At 42.4% G+C, this 19,444-nt stretch overlaps 1 protein-coding gene across 6 annotated transcripts in view; it reads left to right on the forward strand.

Annotated features, from left to right (window-relative positions):
* Positions 1–4,929: 4,929 nt before the first annotated feature.
* Arhgap21 (Rho GTPase activating protein 21) overlaps positions 4,930–19,444 on the forward strand; it is a 126,552-nt gene continuing 112,037 nt past the window's right edge. For 3 of the 6 annotated variants that reach the window (XM_027405331.2, XM_027405335.2, XM_027405337.2), the window contains exons 1-2: positions 5,931–6,065; positions 6,839–7,243. In XM_027405331.2, the coding sequence (XP_027261132.1) occupies positions 7,163–7,243 (81 nt within the window). In that variant the 5' untranslated portion in view covers positions 5,931–6,065; positions 6,839–7,162. Of the gene's footprint in view, positions 5,056–5,927; positions 6,066–6,323; positions 6,471–6,838; positions 7,244–19,444 lie in introns of those variants that run through there. The other 3 variants (XM_027405333.2, XM_027405332.2, XM_027405334.2) reach the window with 3 other exon arrangements.

Consider the following 19,444-nt stretch of genomic DNA (forward strand, 5'->3'; position numbering starts at 1 on the left):
GCAGAGGCAGGTAGATCTCTGTTAGTTCGAGGCCAGTCTAGTTTACAGTGAGAGCTACATAATAGACCTTGTCTCTTTTGTGCAAAGAAAACAAAACCTATTATGTATTTAAATATAATTGAAATAATCTTTAGGGGGGAACATTATGCAAGTCTCAATCTATCCTTCTTAAACCCCTATGTGGATTGCCATATACTACTTTGCAATGTTTTCCTATCCGAAGGAAGAATCTTTAGTTAGTTATCTTTTAGATTAGTAAGGAATGCAGGCAATTTTAGTAATAAAGGTACCTAATCTATGGAACTGAGGAGTATGGAAAGACAACTAAAGTTTTCACTGATGCAAGGAATGGAGGGGTCTTGGGATGTCTTTCCCAATATTGCCCAATGACAATGAAAGGAATCGCTAGGCCCATTTTTTTTTTTTTTATCTTTCTTTTTTAGCTATGATGAAAAACTTGGGTTACTCTGGATTGGGCCTGCCATATTAAAAAATCAACTGCTGGCAGTCTCCTAGTTAGAATAGAATAGCTGGAATGTAGCTCTCTCTTCCAAGTTGATAAAACACACTTCACTTCTACTGTAACGAGTGTTTCCACCCAGACTGCACAGTGTTTGCACAGCATGTTCCAGCTCAGATTTAGGTGAGTGGGTGGAAACATTTTAAAAACTGGTCTCATATTTTTAAAAATAGAATATTTCTAAATGAAAGTCACGATTCCTAGGACAAAATAAAAGTTGTGCATAAATGTATTTAGTCCTATTATTCTTAAAATGCAAAAATAGTCTTAATGATGCTGATTCATTGTAGCACTATATTGGAATACCACAAATTTGACTGCTGAAAATAACTTGAGTCCAGAAGAAAATGTTGGATATATGATTCTGGAAAAACTGTGAGCTGAGATTTTATAACACCCAAATTAATTACCACCCAAATGAAAGTGATACTAGTTTTTAGCATGGTGTTGTGAGCTCAAGAGTCAGTTGTCAGAGATGAAGTTAGGTACAGAGCTAAAACCTGGCATGTGTGAAGCTTGAGACACATGGTGCCTATCTCTTTATGAATCCATCTTTGAATTTATTCTCTTCAGCCACATGCACCATGATCTGGATAATTAGTGATCAGCTAGGAATTTGAGATAAAACCATTTATCAATAATAGTAATACAGACTCAGTGGTAGAACACTTGCCTTGTGTGTGTGAGGTCACGGGTTCAAACCTTAGAAATACAAATAATAACAATCATAACAATACCACCTTGATGATTTATTTGTTGAGTAATTGAACACTGATTTCTGTGTGACAAAGATCAGGAAGGCATTATGGGAATCTGAATTAAAGCTGCAAAATGAATACTCATATTCTGTTACAGAATTGGGGAAAAAATAAGCTGAGAGAAAAGAGATTATTCAAAATTAGCATGTAACGCTTTGCTGGTCACTGGATATAAGAAACTAAAGACTATTACTTCCAAGTTCAGAAATTAATGGAAAAAAACTAGATCACCTGTAACATGAGTAAGAAAATAATACATACAGCAAATGCAGACCATAATTTACAGTATTTGTTTGAAAGGGTTGTGATGAAGGGCCATAGGATTTCCTTACTTTGGAGAACCACCCTGTCTCTTGATTACAACAGTTAAATGCCTTGTGAGTGAGGTGAGATTCCTGTAGCTATTCAATTTAACACGAAAGTGTCTTTTCAAAGAAATGCTAGTAGATAGCATATCCTTTTTGAAACTGTATGAATAAGAAATACAGCACACAGTGTTTTCCTCATTAACAAAGGAAGCTGCTCCTCTGATGGCATTTGGTCTCAAGTATCTCAGACACATTATTTTGCAAGTGCTTCATACTGAATTACAAATTTCACTTGTAGAATTCTCTGGCAAACACTTGTGCCTCTTAGACTTGGCAGCTTCTGTATTCAGAGTAGAAATCATCCATAGGTTGTCACAGAATGACCTCAGACCAGACCAGGACAGGACACTGATTCTATTTCTGGCTTTGACATTCTTCCCTGATACTGGTTCACCAAACAGTATTACTATACCATCCACAGAGCCAAAACTTATATTTTGAGTATATAGCTGTAATCTTTAAAAAAAGTCTTGCTCATACTGCAAGAATTATAGTTTATGAGTTGGCCTTTAGTTTTTAATACAGTGATAGTATGAAACTCAAGTTAGATGATAAGAAATTACACATTCGACATGCTGTGGAGAGGAAAGGATCAGTCTTTCATGTAAACAAAGCTAGAATTCCTGTTGGTTATCACTTATCCAAGAGACTTGGGATAAACAAGTGTCCAGGTATCAACTGTGAAATCCATGAAACCTGTAGTTGATTCCAGTGCCCTCTCAGTTACAATGACTCCCAAACACTGTTTCATCAAGTCTCTCTGGAGAGCTTTTAACAAGTAGCCACAGGATTGAAGTTTGGCTCATTTTTCTTTCCCTTGCCCTCCCTCTGGTGGAGGTGTTAATGAGTGAAACACCAAGATGGGCAGCTGAGAATTCCAAGGGCTTGCATCCTGTACCTCTTACTCTAATAGCTTGTGGAGTGGTGGTGAGTGACTGGCTGTTGGTTGCCACTTTCCAGATGAGCCAAGTGTGCCTGTGCCCTTTCGTTATACAGAAGGAATCTAAATGGGAGAAGAATCACTTATTCACGTCTTCAGGCAGGAATAGGCCTAACTCTTAATTAGCAAATGGATTCCCATTGTCAGTGAAAGAGTGAAATTCCGTTGAGGAAGCATGATGAAGCCTTGCTTCACAATAACTTAATGGTGTAATAGTTAATACACAATGATTTTGTACTTTAATTTTTTTTTTTTTTTTTGAGACAGGTTTCTCTGCATAGCCCTGGTTGTCTGGAACTAGCTCTGTAGACCAGGCTGATCTCAAACTCACAAGAGATCTGCTTGTCTCTGCCTCCCAAGTGCTAGGATTAAAGGCATGAGCCACCACTGCTCAACATACTTTAATATTCTATAGCCAACATATGCTTTTATATTTTCAAAATCTCTTTATAGCTATACTCACAGGTTCTAGTGGGGATTCAGAAGTGTGTTTCCCAAATCCTAGCCATGTAGTCTTCATCCAGTAAGTCTGATACACACGCCACACATGATGTAATTCATAAAGTGATGAAAAAGATTCCCATTTTTTTTTAGACACCATGATAATACCTGTCCTAGGAATAGGATTAAATTGGTACTTACAGACCACAACAATTAGCACATAGGACATTAAATGTTAGCTAATATGGTTATTATCATTGTGAAGGATGTTCGAGGTAGGATAGAGCTGTATATAAAAGAATGGATTCTGGAGCCAGACTCTCTGGATTTGACTTCTGCCTCCATCACATAGCAATCTCATGAAGAGGTACATGGAATTCTTAGAGTAGTTCCTACCAGGAGACAGAGCTAAAGAGATGTTGGTAGCTCTAGTACTTGCACACAAACAAGAATTTTCCTCAAGTTACATGAAAAATGAGGAAGATAGACTATAGTATTTTACAAAGACTTTATTTTAAATTGTGTGTATGTGTATGTGGGTCTGTGTAGTAAGTATAAGTGCCCTCAGAGACCAGAGGTGTTGTGTACTTCTGGAGCTGGAGTTACAGGTAGCTTTCTGTGAGCTGGCTGGTGTGGGTGCTGGGAACCAAACTCTCTTAACTGCTGAGTCATCCATCTCTCAGGCTCCTGGATACAATCTTGGTTCTGGCATGTTACTTCCTTTGGCAGAAATGCCGCATATGTAGGGTATGTTAGGTCCCCATAATTCCATATTGGATGTTATTTCCTTTTACGGCCAACCTTTTATTTTCTAGTACCAAATGGAAACCCTTTCTCAAAACCATAATTTGTGAAGATCTTCTCCTGCAAAACCTTAGATAAAAAGATAGCCTCAGCTGTTAGGCACTCTGATGTACCACGCATGCACATTTGCATCTGTAAGCAGAGGATGTGAACTTTTGCCCCTTTCCTCTTATTCTCTAAGCCCACTAGAGACAAACCTCTTGAATGTTATATTTCTATTCAGTTTTTGTTGATTTATCCAATAGCAGGGTAGAACTGTATCTGCTATAGAATGGTGGGCTGCAACGGAGTAAACGGCTGAGTAGTAGGCTCTACTTTCTTTCTTCCTTTCTTTCTCTCTCTTCTTTCCTTCTTTCTTCCTTTCTTTTCTTTCCCACCCCCCCTCCTTTCTTATCCTTGGCTAATGGTTAATTATTTTTGTCAGGGGCAGTTAGACTTTGCATATCTCATGGTTACTGGAAATGATCTAGTTAATTTCTGTCTAGTTAATTTCTCTAAGTGTGAGGGTTTGGCTGTAAATTTTGTCTTGCTTTGCAAGGAACTATATAAACTAAGGCTCAGGTTCTTCTCTACCAGCTCCAGAGTGCTTTAAACCTGGAAAAGAAACAGGACCCTAGGCAGTGGGTGTGGAACGGGGAGGAGTCTTTAGAAGACATTCGTAGCTAAGAAGAAAAAGGTAACACGTGCCACAATGTCTTGTTTTTGTTCTGTTCTCTCGGGATGGTGGTGACAGTTGATCAGGCACAAAAGCTGGCAGTCCTCTGCCGAACTGAGGATCAAAATGACCCTCAACAGCATCAGCAGTAGGACAGAGACCGGGAGGAGGAGGGGTGTGCAGAAGAGGACGAGGGTGACGAGGTGCCAAACGCTACCGCCGCAGCTAGAGGCTCCTCTAAGGATCAGAGCTGGTGAGCCACCTCCCGAGAAGGGGTGGGGGTGGGAAGGGGAGGCTGAGGGGCGGGGCAGAAGGGTTGAGCCAGTAGCCTCTGATTGGCTCACATTATCTCGCAGCGTCTCCGGATTGGGCAGTTTGCAGCGGGAGATGTTGTGAGGCGCAACAGGGCGGAGCTAGCCTTTGGGGGGTCTGGGTGCAGGGCCGGGAGTCGGGTGTGGAGCAGCGGTCGCGGTGCAGGCGGCTGGGTGGTGGTGACGGGAGTTTGGAGTACGAGCAGCCGCCGTCGCTCGGTTCCGCTAGCCGCGCCTAATCGCTCTGCCGCTCCACAGGTTAAGAAAATAAAATAGCAACCACAAAAAATCTGAACGACACGTAGCCGCCACCACCGAGTCCCTGCTCACCGCAGGAAGCTACCTTGCAGCGGGGCGGGTGGAGACACTCCCTTATCTGGAAGCCCCACATCCCGTAGCCTCTAGCCCCACCCGCTGCAGAAAAGGGGCCACCGTCCCCCCAAAACCTGTCCCCGCTGTCCGGGGCCCTCGGTCCCTCAGACAGCTGCAGGGCTGAGCGGGCTCCGGGAGCGGCGCTCGGGAAGCGGCCGGGGTTGTGTGCCCGGAGACGGGGTGCGGGGACGAGAGGGCTCGCGGGTGTCCAGGTTTCGGGGGCCTGGCGAGCACCACCCCTGTCCTGGCCCGTCTTCCTCCTCCAGCTTGGCTTCCCAGGCCGGGTGACTGCAGACCAAAAACTCCTCGCCCCCGAGCGTCCCCCGGGAGGGGAGGGGAAGGAGGTGGGGTAGGAGGAGGTGGATCCAGAAGGAAGGCGCGAGCAGTCCGCCCCCGGGAAGCAGCTCGCGCGCCCGCCGGCCGGGACAGTCTCGCGCTCGGCGATCGCGGGAGCGGGGGACCCCGGCCGGCCCGGCCAGGCGAGGGGAGAGTCCGGCGGCCACCGCCCCGCCCCACGCCCTCCCGCGGCGCCGAGAGCCCGGGGCCGGCCGGGGCAGGTCGTGGCTCTGCTTGGGAGCGGACCCCCTAGCTCGTGTCCTCCGCTGCGTGGCCGTCTCTCACCGCCCGGGGCTGAGGCGCGGGCCCGCGGAGGCCGCACCCGCGTGTGCGCAGCGAGCGAGGCCGGGGCACAAAGGCGGGCGGCGGGCGCCCGGGTCCGGCGGGCCGCGGAGGAGGGGCGGCGCCTCATGAATATTAACCGAGCCGCGGCCTAGCGCGCCCCGCCGCGGGCCGAGCCGCCGAGCGGAGCCCTTGCTACCCGCACGCGCCCGGGCCGCGCTTCCCGGGAGCCCGCGCCGGCGACCCGCCTCAGGAAGGGGCGGAGGAAATAGTGGTAGGTGGGTGGTTTGCTTTGCGCTTTTCCCTCTTCTTCAGGTGGCCACCCGGGAGGGCGAGCCGGGGTCGGGGGGCCGCAGAGGCGAGCTAAGAGTTGCCGGGGCCGCGGCTCTCCCAAAGCATGCCCCGGAGCTGGAGCGGGAGCGGCGCCGCGTCCCAGCCGCGGCCGCACGCCTCCCCACCCAGCCCCGCCGCGGGCCAAGGAAAACAGCCGCCTCCTCGGGGGCGCGGGCCGGGGCGCAGGGCAGGCTGCCACTGGCGGCCGGAGTCACCCGCGGCCCGGACGGCCGCCGCAGACGCCGCCGAGCCCACGCCCGCCTGGGTCGGAGCTGGCTTTTTGTTTGTTTGTTGGGGAGTTGGAGGGCGTCTGCGAGTCTAACCCGGTGCGGAGAAAACTTCGCTTAAGAGTAGGTATCCGGGTGGTGCAGAATGCGCACACTGCCTCGCCACTGCCCAGGAAATGCAGCAATTAAAATGCACTTGAACCGGGAATTTTTTTTTTTTTCTTCTCTTGAAGGCTTCATAGCAGCCGGGCGTGTTTGACACAGCCACCAGGGCAGTTCTGAGGTCTTGCTCTCGTTCTCTTCCCTGCGTTCAGGCTTTTTCTTTCCTTTTTTAAATGTGTTATATGCGAGGATTGTTTCTTTGCGTGGTTCACCTTCGTGGACTGAGTAATCCTTCGGATTGTGGGAGAGGGGGAACTTGGTTTGTGGCAGGGCTAAAGATCGGCGCCTGGGGAAAGTTCACGTCCTTCATTAACTTCTCTCTGTTCTAGGAAGGATCTCCGAAAGCTGACGCCAGAACAACCCACTAGGATTTTTCTCTGGCCTCGGAGTAGCGCCGCTCGGAAGTGGACCTCTTTTTCTCTGCACTTGGCCTCCACCCTACCTGTCGCCCCTGTACTTTTAAGTCTGGAGAAATGAAGAGGGCATTTGAAGGGGCTTCAAGCTGCAAATCTTTCTGATCTCGCACGTTGTTTGACCAGTCCCTACCCTGCATTGCCTCAGAACCTGCTGTGGAATTGGTCCCCTTTTGGTGTGTAGTGGCACCTCTCCAATGTGGACTCCAAAGGATTTGTCGCTTTACAGTTTGAAATGAAATGATGGCCACTCATTGGACTGGTCTGCCTGAGGGAGATGGTGACAAACTCAAGGCCTGTGGGGCCGCCTCTGCCTGTGAGGTAAGCCAGCTAGCTGGGCGGTGGCTTATGTCTGTGAGAGTCCTAAGAGAGTGGGGTTGTCTGCCACTGGGCCTCACGATGGGGCTTCTTGGGGGCGTTCAGCTGCTTGGTAACAGCGTCCCAGTTGATCAGGAGGGAGGTGAAACCTGGTGAACTTTTGTTTCTAGTGACTTTAGTGATTAATTAGCGGGAACAAGCCTCTGTCTTAAATGCCTGTATCTTGGTTACCCTTTGGGGCAAGGGCATTCTTCCATCCACGATGGTTGAGAAGCCTGAGGACAGACCGTTCGGCATCCATTTTTCCTTCAATGTTTTGGAGCTCGAGCTGCTCTGAGGTGGCTTTATGTAACTCTTGTATGTGTTACATCCCCAGTGGAGAGGGCAGCTGGTGTGTCTTGCCTCACCTGGAAGCCAATGTTTTTGACTCTGATAGGAGGGGATCCTAGCTGCTAGTGGTGTGGATAGCAGCTTTGGCTATCCCAACGGCAGTTTCGGCTCAGTCTTGGAAAACGCCTGTAGTGTTGAAATTCCAAGCTCCTGAAAATCTCCTGGCTCTGCTGTTCTTTTATTTATGCTCTGTGGGCCCTTATACTGCTCCATAGTTCTGTGGGCTGCTCTGGGCGTCAGGTGGCTTGCATTGAAGTTCGGAGAACGGCTAACTGTGAAGACTACTCCAGGTTCCCTAGTTTTTCCTTCCTTCCTTCCTTCCTTCCTTCCTTCCTTCCTTCCTTCCTTCCTTCCTTCCTTCCTTCTTTTTTCTTTGAACCAGCCAAACAGAATTTGTAGAAAATCTATTCATTTATAAAAGGCATCCATATGCCCGGTTGTCTTCTCCTGTTCTTTATTCTCCTTGTATTTGAGTTGGTGTATGTGGAGTTTATTTCTATGATGGATCTATTTATTGTGCTTTGTTTTGTATAGTTTCTGTATTTGTTTGGTAAAGGCCCTGAACATTGTTATTCTTTAAGCTTCATTTTAGAGGTGCCTGTGTCTTCATTGAGATGTCAGTGATGACAATAGCAACTTCTCCAGTGAGCCCTCACTAGCTTACTGTTTCTTTTGCCTCTATTGTAAATTTTCACTTGGTCTTTGGAATACCACTAGTTCTAAGCATGTGAATTTGGGTTTTTAGTCAGTTCAGTTTTGGTCCATAAAGCATGCAGAAAACATGCTTCAGACAATTTACTTCATGTGGGAATAGAAAGTTTGTACAGAGGGGACATTCTGTGTGTTACCACACAGTTTATTGGTCAGAGCCTCAGGTTTACATCTCGAACAGATATTCTACGTTCTGATACCAGTAAACACCTGCTTTCAGGTAAAGCATGAGTAAGTCTGACACCACAATCTTCCCTGATCGCAGTAAACCATAATGATGCCTTTTGGAAGACCTACATACAACCTGGTGATTGCTTAATGGGTATCATAGTTACGTAATAATATATGCTGTAGTCCTAAAGCCTTATTTGTCATTGTCTTGTGAACACATTAATTAACATGCTGCTTGCATTGTGTTTGCTAGAACTAACGTTTATTTGATAATACACATATGCATGTGTTGTTGTTATTGTTTAAGGGTTGCTCTCAAGCCAAGAATTTAGACACACCTTGTACTTGTCTATAAAGCAGTGTGTACTAGTTAGTTGCATGCTGGCTTTTATTGACAGTGGTTGTGTGTGTGTGTGTGTGTGTGTGTGTGTGTGTGTGTGTGTGTGTGTGTGTTTATTTAAGGGCTGCAAATTTTGTTTCCATTTGGGCTTTTTTTTTTTTTTGCTTGTGTGATTATTGTTTCCAGTTGGGAATGAAGAAACAATATTGTGTGTATTTTGCTCATTTAAAGAGGACTTGCATTTTGTATTAAATTAATATGTTTTGGCTCTTTAAAGAATAGTCTTCAATTCTTTGTGTTTCAGAAAGCATTTTCAGAGCGGCAGGTGGGAAGTGAGGGGACTGTGATTATTGTCTGCAGTTAGCTGTGATGTGGATCTCTCTGAAATTCTGGTTACAGCCTGTGAATATTTGTGAAAACTAGAAAGGGAGTTGTTATTGTTTGGTTTGACAAATGTTTGTCACTGACTAATGTACTTAATATTTGTTTTTAGTTTTATTGGAAATACTCTATTCTGTAATACTGTCAGTCTAAAATTAAAAAAAAAAAAAAAGAAGAAATAGTAGTTATATTCCTGGATGTGTTTGAATAGTAAACCGATGTGCATTTTTGACTAACTGGGAAACAAATACATGTGTCCTGGTAGTAATGCTGTTTGTTAATTGACCAAAATGCTTAACTTTGTGAGATAGAAGAAGCCAATTTAGTAATTTAATTGGCATTTCTTTTATACTATATCTAATTAGCTCATTCCATGTTCTATGGATAAGGTCAGTTACTTTGCTTAAAACAGAGATTTCATGTTCCTATTAAATGATATAATCCACTTGTGTTGATAAGTATATTAATTTGGGCACCCTTCCTCAAGACTATATTAGAAGACCAAAAAGCAGATAACCAGTAGTTCTCATAACTTCAAGAATAACAATTCAGAAAGTTTCTTGGTGTTACACAGTAAGGACAGTACAGGTTGTGTTCTATACTGTCTTACTTACACAAACTTACTCTATGCATCTAAAAAGTCTTTCCACTTTCGTTCCCTTTTTATCAGGTCCCAGTTATATAGCCCAGGATGGCCCCAAACTCAAAGCTGTCATCCTATGTCAACCTTCCAAGTAGTGGGATTATAGGCAGAAGCCACCAGAGTAGGCTTTAAAGATATGGTTTTTAGTAATGGTTTTAATCACCCTGAACCATGGTGTGTGTGTGTGTGGTGTGTATATATGTGTGTCTCTTTGTGTGTGTGTGGGGGGAGAGAAACTAACTTTGGCTTGCAGTTTGTTTTACATAGACTCTCCTTTAAATATTTTGTGATGAGATCATTCTTCTTACATATTACTTAGTTTTAGTCTTCAAGGTTTAGGCCCCCCCCCCAAAACATTGATCTTCCCTTTTCTTCTTAAACACTAATTTCACCTTTTAGTCTGTAGCCCCTGGTATTCTATAGTAATGGGCATTTTGGCAGGTTCATTATTAAGAACTTAATTGGTACTGTTAATTTCATTAGTTCCCTCTGTGTCTTGCTTTTTTTTTTTTTCCTTAGGCTGAGATTATCCTGTAGTTGTAATGTATTTGTAGCTGATGAAAAATACTAGCTTGTTGATAATGGAATAGTGCAAACACTATGATAGTGTGTGTTTTGAGTAGGAAGTTTGTGTGAAGTCTTGCTTTGATTGTCTTTATAATAGGGCTCATTTTGTTTTTGTCATAGACTCCCTTGTTCCCTCTCTGGCTCTTTCTGTTTTTGCTTTCTTCTTCTCTTCCCCCTCTTCTTCTTCAGATACTTTTACTGTTTGCCCAGGTCAGACTGGATTAAGCCAGAACTGGTCTCTTTCTAGTCTTCTATCCTCTGCTTTCATTCCCAGGCTTTATTTTATGTTTTCCTGTGACTTTAATCTGTATAGAAGTGACTCCCGGCCTATAACCCTATTCCAGATTTTACGGTGGCCTTCCAGACCTACATAACCGCTTTGTTTAGTTTTGAGCCGTGTTTCAAGATACCCCACAGCAGTCTGTCTGTCTGCTGCTTGCTATCTATTTACTTGTCTTAGTCAACAACTAGGTGGTTATTCTTGATCATCTTTGTTTCTTGTATCTAAATTTCTGCCAAGTCTCCATTCCAGATTGCTACTGCCACTACCTGAGTTGGGATCACTTTCTCTTTGATGAACCACAGAAACAGGTTTCTCCAGGAGCCTTCCCAGTAGGTTAGCTTGTCCCTGTCTTCTTCCAGAGCTGAGTCTTAAGTGACTTAAGTAGTCAGAGTCACCGGTCTGCTTTCTCACCTCTTTTCATAGTTCCTATAATTAAACTCAGAGATTGTGGGGCAGGCAAGCCTTTTACCTTCACCTCCTCACAGGTGTCTCTTTCACCTTGCAGACACTCTCCTCTCCCTTTCCATACTGCCTTCTTTATCTGATTTTCACTTAGCCCCCCAGGCTTTTCTTTTACATGATTCCTAGGGAAGTCTGCCTTGACTCTCCAAGACTGACTAGTTGCCCCTAGTGCATTAGTCCAAAACATGCTGTACTTTATTGGGAACAAGTGCTTATAGCTCTGGCCATCTCTGTCTTCTTTGGACTGCAGCCTCCATAAGAGCACAGATCATGTTGATTTCCAGTGTCTGACACTTAATGAATGCTCAGTGTTTGTTGAATGGATGAATGAGTTCACTGGATTTCATTGACTGTTCACTGAGAGTTTAGTATACTGATTATTATCTTGTTTATTCTACCCCATTATTCCTTCCTTCTCTCTCTCTTTCAAATTTCTTCAACTCTCTTACCTATGTGCATTTCAGGACTCAGTTTGACCCTCCTACTTTTCATGGTTTTGATCCAGGGTAGTCTCAAACTAGATATGTAGCTGAGGGTAACCTTGAACTTGTGATCTTCCTGATCCCATCACCCAACTTCTGGTATTACAGGCCTATATCAGGAAGTCTGCTTTTTCTCTATTGTTTTTGAGACAAGATCTCACTGTAAAGCCAGGGTAGTCTTAGATTTACAGTCTTCCTGCCTCTGCCTCCCCAGCCTGGGATTACAGGTATATGCCACCATGCCAGGCTTCCCTTTAGCTCTAGAGTTCAGATGCCTGCATCCTACTGACCGGAGCACTCCGCATCCATCTGCACTTGGAGAGTAAGCAGGCAACTGCAGAGCCAAAGCGGAGATTCTCTGCCTCCCGCTGCTCACCTTCCTTCCCCATCTGCTCTCTGTGGGCATGCTCGTCACTGGCGATGGCAGCCCTGCTCTGCAGGCTCTGGGATGATTGGTGTCTTTTTTTCAGCACATACATGATATGTGTATGTGCTTGATTGATTTCTCGGTTTGCTAAGCCGGTGTTTCTCTCTGTTGTAAGCCGAGCAGAGCATTTATAAATCAAATCATGTCATTTCACTCAAATTCCTTTAATGGCCTTTAGTTTCCTTAAAAATTAAAGGACAGAGTTCTTTTAGTGACCTTCGGGGCTTTCCCCTTTCGCCTTCTGCCCTCACTTCCTGTTACTCTTCTCTTCATTTTGTGCTGGCTTCCCGAGACTTTTGCTCCTCTGCATACGGAGAGGAATCCTGGCAGCCTCGAGCCTTCCACTTGCCATTCCCCTCCTTTTGCAATGCTCTTCCCCCATCTCTTCACTCAAGGCTTGCTCTTGTCTCCAGTTTGTGTTTACAGGCCGCCCTCCCAGCGAAGCATTGCCATGCACCCAGGTTGGTGAACACCAATCCTCCTCCATTTGATACGCATGGCCCCTTTCCTAGCTTTATTTATCTCTGCATTTCCTGTCTCCAGTGGACATGTTTAACTACACGATCTTACTCTTTTTTTAGACAGATAATACATACAGAATATAAATATTCTGAGTGCAGAGTTTGGCTGTTTTGTTCCTGTACTCCTTGTGTTATGATATATTTTTTAGATGAATGAAGACCAGAGGAATTCCACAGTGTTGTGGAGTTTGTTCTTAGCCATGTACTATGTAAATACAATGTGTTAACCTTGGGGTAGGAAGTGCTTGTTCTTCAGGAGGCCTCCTCACTCCTTAAATTCCCTTCCGTTTCCATCAGGATTGCTGCTGAGATGTTTGAGCCATTTTTTTTTTCTTTGTATCTTTCTTACCTTTGGGAAGTTGGTTACCAAGTTACAGTAACCAGGACAATATGTAGTACAAATCAAGGAAATAATTTGCGCCACTGGGTTTGACAACAGACTAGCAGTTTGAACCCCAGCAATAGAAAAAAACGTAATATGACTATAATAACAATGTTTCTAGTGAAATGATTATCTAGCATATGACTGATACTTCATATTTTTGTTTTTAATATAATCAGGCAAATTTAACAGCTGTTAATTTTAATGAGACTGCAGAGACGCTAAGTTTTTATCCTTTTAAATTCCACACTGCTACTTACTGATTTTTTAAAAATCGGTTACATGTTACCAGTCTTGTGAAATTTTATTCAGGTTCCTAGCAAACCCATACTGTAAGCAGTAGGTACATGAGCAGCCTTTCAGTGGCATATGCTTTGTTCTGGGAAGTCCGGGGATAGATTATAACTAGTTATGGTATAAGAAAGTACCATTATTTAACTGTAAGTGTTCCTCCATATACAAAGATCCAAAGCCAGAATGCCACTCTGCCAAAATCTCTGTGTAGAACATTAGGACTGAAGGTGAAGCCTACCCACGATTGAGAATAGTGCGGTAGCAGAAGCATGTATCACTCAGAACATCACATGTGAGTCTGGATTTGAATGCATTAAGCAAGGTCTTACACTAGATAAGAGCCAACAACAAAGGAAACTTCTCTATAAATTATTAGTGTTCCTTAGCATTTATCTCTTTTTAAAATATTTTGAAGTCTGTTGTGCTTTGATTTCATGGTTTAATTTGAGCAACTACGGGTCAGGTAATCTACGGCAAAGGTAATACTCTCTTTTGTTCTTTGTACTGTGAAGAGCTTTGTCATCTTATTATATTAACAGTATGCTTGCTGATGTAAGGATGGGCAGTGCTAGTGCTGTTAGATGCACAGATGCTGTTATTGAATGCAGCTATTTTCTGTTACAGAAGGACCATATGGTAGGCACTTGTTTTTCTTTCTGGTTGATGTGATTAGATTACTAAAATGAAAGGTTACTGTATTTAAAAACTGTCCTAGTATTTATCTGTTTTTAATTGACCTTAAGGAATTAAATGTGTGAAACTATTATAAATAGCCTTCTGTACGGTCTTTGGAGTAGAAAGACTTTGTGTTAGTTACTTTTATAGTTTCTGTGATAAAACACCTGACATGAAGTAGCCTCAGGAAAGACTGGTTTATTTTGGCTTAGAGTTCACCAGGATGTAGTTCATCGTGGGAGTTTGGAAAGCATTGTGCAAAGACACAAGGTGCTGGCCACATTGTTTCAGCAGTCAGGAATCCAGGCTGCTGCCGCTGGTTGCTCAGCTTGTCTCAGTTCTGTCCTCTCTAGGATTCCAGCTCATGAAGTGCTGACACCCACATTCAGTCCCTCCTCAATTCAAGTTTTCTGGGAATGTCCTCATGAACATACCCAGGAGTGTATTTCCATGGTGACTCTAAATCCAGTCAAGTTGTCCATGGAGATGAACTTGCATAGACATCTTCATGCAAAAGTCCCATTTTAGATTATTTTCATGAAAATCATTTTGTAGTTTGAAGTAGTCTCATCAAAATGAGTATTATACCAAATAGTTTATTTCACATTGAAATAATGGAAGACAACATTTTATGCTTTTAAAGTAATCTGAAAGTGGGCCTGGAAGATGGCTCTGGGGTAAAGGCACTTGCTGTGTAAGTCTGGCAGCCTGAACTCAAAGTGTGTAACCCGTGGTGGAAAGAGAAAACTGATTTTTCCAGGGTGGTTTTCTCACCTCCACATGTGTACCATGGTACGCATAGCCCCCATCTATCTTTCTCACTCTCTCTCTCTCTTCCTCCCTCTCTTCCTCTCTCTCTCTCTCTCTCTCTCTCTCTCTCTCTCTCTCTCTCTCACACACACACACACACACACACACACGGATAAACTGTACTATAGCTTTAAAAACTTCACATGAATGATTGAATTTTTTGTTTGTTTTCTAGTTAATATAAAAACTTCCGTTCTCAAGCTAGAATTAAAAATAGGTTTAAAATTTGGTATTTCTGAATATTCATTTGTTTATGGGAACATAGTTAGACAGACCAGAGCAAACTGTAGTCCATTTCTATAAAAAAGGCTAAGTTAAGGACTTTTATTTACTTTCCCCCAGTGTCTGGATGCTCTCCGGCCTTCTGTTTGATATTGGGTATGTTTGGATTCTGGCTCAGTTACTTACTGCCTTTTGCCCTGTTGCTTATCTCAGCCCTGGATGGACATCTGGTGTAGCTGTGGGTAGTGCCAGGCATGCTCTGTACTTCTTATAACCTAATGAGCACATAGTGTCTTGACTTCCTGGCTTTCTTTTCACTGCATTCATCATTAACATAGCTTATGAGGACTTAAATTCTTAATAGCATGTTGATTATTAGATATCAGATGCGTTTAGTACATTTGGAAGTTTATTCTGGATATAGTTTCACTAGTATGATCTTGGACTTATAGGCACTTTAAAAAGTCTCTTCTGGTAAGGTTTTTGGATGCAAAAGTATCTTCTGATATATCTGTACTGCAGATAGTCTGTGTGAGCTTGATTGGTGAGGCCTACTTTCTCTTCTGGCCTCTGAATATTGGTTTCTGGAAATAATAGGGATTGGTATGTGAGGTGAGGGAAGGAAATGCTTGAGGCACCCATTTTTAAATGGATCTTTATTAAAAGCTTTTAGGAAATGGCTTTTTATTTCATTTATTCATTCGTGGGTCTCAACAGGTTTGAAAACAAAGAGAAAAATAGAGTCAGGAAAATAAAAAGCCTAGAATTGTCTCCAGGTGTATGCTTGCAAATTCTGGTGAGCATTGCTAAAGTTATGGGCTGAGCTCATGTCCTGGATTTCTTCCTTGGCATTCCAGTTTGTTCCTTAATCCTTGAAGCAAGAGAAACCCAGAAAGGAAACAAAGGCAGAAACCAAACGCTGAGATACTGGAGACTTCTGTGAGGCCCATCATCTCCCAGAACATTCTTGATCCCAGTGCCGGTAGTTTTTTAAAGGATTATTTCGAATATGGTCCTGGGGCCAGAACTGTGATTTAGTGAAATGTAGTAGTGGATCATGATTAGAAATTTTGTTTTTCTTTTTTAATCTTAAAAATTTCATATTTGTACTATAGTTTTTTTAAAAAAATCATTTTATAATATATCATATCTTTGTTCATAGTTTATATGGATGGAACATACCCAAATTGCATTTGAAGGACAAGAAACCTAAATAGTATAGGCTAAAAGGAATTTCGAAGTCTGTAATGTAGAACTAAGATTAGATTTATTTTCTATGTCTGTGAAGGTAGAACTAGATGATCGTAGGTAAATGAGCCCATTCTAATAAGAAGTTAACAGAAATTAAGTTTGTTTTCTTGGCAGAGGTAGGAATGAGCTTTCAGTTAGAGATGTTCTAGTGGGAGGATATTCAGTCAGCTGTGTTGGGTGATCATTTGAGTGACTTTGATTTCTAGTCTAATTAATGTAATGAGTGGAAAGCCCTGGAATTCACTCCAAACCTTTAACTGTTGAATGGTTTTGTGGTCCCCCAGTGATCATCCAAGTTTGAGAATGGCAGAAGCCTAGATCATAGTCACAGACTTTTCCAGGAAGTTTTAGTTAATCTTCAAGACTGAAATTGTATTGTAGCCTCTTCTCTTGCAGTCAAGCATTATGTCTGTGTTGCTGCTCTCCTGAAGAGGTGTCTTTTCAGACACAGGAGACTGTCAGGAGAGCCAGGCATGGTCTGCACATCTCTACTGCGGCTAGCTTGGAAGCTGAGGCATTAGCATAAGTTGAACCCAGGGGCTCAAGGCAGCAAAACAAAACACACTTTAAAATTCAACAGGTGTAAGTGATAGCTAGTGTACTTTTGAAAAATATCTGTTGTCTCATAATCAAAAGTTAAACACTTTAAAGTGGTAGAATTCTGCTTCTTGGCTCAGTGCAGCTACAACTGTTAGTTTTTTGCTTTATTATAAAAATAATTTATTTGGTTTAATTTGCACAAGGTTGTGTTTAAAAAATTATTGCTAGGATAAATTGTAAGCAGTTGTTTTTATTAATTTTCAGCAAGAACAGAAAAGGTTACAGTGGAAGAATATATATGCACACCCACATGCACACATGCACACACATGCACGCACATGCTGCACACACGGCTGTATACCTGAGTACACATTGTGAGTGACAGAAATCGTTACAACATAAATCTTCAATAATGAAGTGTTCATTAGTGAGATAATTTCCCCTGTAAATCCGTCCCCCTTTCACTTCAGCCAGCAGCTCTTCTGATTCTGTCCTTTGAATCAGTCTGGTCTTTCAGGCTGACTCATAGTGGCCAGCATTGGATAATATGATGCAAACACAATGCAAACTAATTGCAGTGTCCAGTTGCAATTCTGAAAAAGAAGTGGGGGTTTCTTGAAGACAGTGAATGTGAAGGAGAAGGCGCACAGCCACTGACAAAGAGGATAGGGCAGAGTGAGACCCGTTCCCAAATGAAGAAAATGTAATCAGGGTTGATAGGCATCTCAAAGGAGAGCCGTGGAGAGCATGTTTAAGGATTAAGAGCTTTTGAGAAATTGATGTCTTTGACTGTGATTGCATCTGGGAGGGTGCATTTCTTCTCAGATGCAGAGTTTAGCTTAGACTCAGTCTTTCAGCAGCTCTGTTTGCCAAGAGACAACACAAAGCAGGTATGAATATATTGATGATGGATGGAAGTAGTGAACAAATTTCTCTTACTACTGAGAATCAGTGGAAAACCCTAGCTTCTCTGGTTGACTTTTAAATGAAGCTGTTTAAAAACAGCTCTCAGGAATAGCCCCATACAAGGTTGTAGTTTTCAAGATGTCCAGATAGTTCAGAACTGTGAATATTTTAACTGCTACCATTTGTGACTCTCACGAGTCTTTGCTGCCTAGAGTACCACTGATGCCTTAGGCAAGAGTTCAGGTGATTAAACCAAGAATAATAGGCACAATTATAAGTTTCGTGAGAGTCTTCCTAGGGATATATGACTCAAATTATCTCTCAGTGATGATAGTCACATAACCACACTTTGTGGCTACCAGAAAGTTTCTGCTGTAGGCACATGGGAATACAGGTTCTTCCCTAGCTCTGCAAAAACCTAAGAATCATTTGTTTCTGTTTGGCCTTTGATTGCTGCTGTCAAGAGTGACAGCCTCTGTAATCATCTTTTCTAATTTTGACTTTTAAGCAGATTATTCAAACGGTATGTTTGGATTAACTGATAGTTCTAGAAGAAGGTAGACAGTTATTTAATGACCTAAAATATGTGTGTGCACTTGGAGAGCACAAGGAGTCCTCAAACATAGGATTTAGAAAGTGCATGCACCATGCTGTGTTGAACAGTGTTAGGCAGTTATTGACAGGAAGATGGTATGTCTTTTCTAGTTGGCTCTTAATTGACCATAGACTAAATAAAACTCTTAGTCTCTTAATAGGATTTGAAATTTAGAAGTTATTTTGTATATTAACTAAGAGGGATGGAGTACCAATATTATGAATAAAATAGGGTCATTGCTTAGAGCCTACAGAGATAATAAAAAAGGGAATTTCACAAATTAATTTATGCCAGTGAACTTGGCAAATGAAATAGTCCAGTTCCTTAAGAGGGACAAATTAATGAAATGGACACAAGGAGAAATGAAGAAATCTTAACAGTGCCATGTGTTAAAGTAATTGCATGTGAAATCATAAACTTTTCCAAATAGAAGGTTCTAAATCCATTTGGTGCATCATTATATTTAAGGCATATATCTATATAGCTTATATATTAAACATCACATGTTTAAGAAAGAAAAGATTCTGTAAACCATTTTTTTTTTTTACAAACTTAAAAACTACAGGTAGAGAGAACTTTTCTGATCTCTATTTTTTGAGGCCATTGTAGACCTGTCCAGATAAAAAATAAAAAAAGGAATTTGTATTAACAACTGTCATGTTTAAATTCTTTAAGAATATTAGCAAATCAGATCTAGCAATAGAGTGACAAGGATAATAACATGCCACAAGTAAGTTGGAGTTATTCTAGAACTGAAAGTTCATTATCAAAAATGAATTAGTAACAAAATGAGAGTGTCCTTAGGATTATCTCAGTAGACACAAAGTATTTGGTACAGTGTAAGTCAGAAAACCAAGAATATAATGAAACTTGCTGAATTTGATGAAAAGCATCCTTAGGAAAAACAGTAGTCGTACTTTGTGTGTGATCATCAGTATTTACATTCAGGGTCACACTGCTGTGTAAGTCTACAGAGGAACTCTAAGGAAGGAAGGAAAGAGGAATAAATTACTTCTTAGAATGCATTTATATCTTTGACACCCAAACACCACTAGAATGAACTAGTAACAGTTTCATCTTAGGGATTCAAAGTGGCTATGGAGTAGGTTTTATTTCTGTATGCCAGCAACAGCTGGACAATAAGACTAAAA

This window comes from Cricetulus griseus, chromosome 3 (assembly GCF_003668045.3).
Source record: "Cricetulus griseus strain 17A/GY chromosome 3, alternate assembly CriGri-PICRH-1.0, whole genome shotgun sequence".
In the NCBI taxonomy this organism is placed as follows: domain Eukaryota; kingdom Metazoa; phylum Chordata; class Mammalia; order Rodentia; family Cricetidae; genus Cricetulus; species Cricetulus griseus.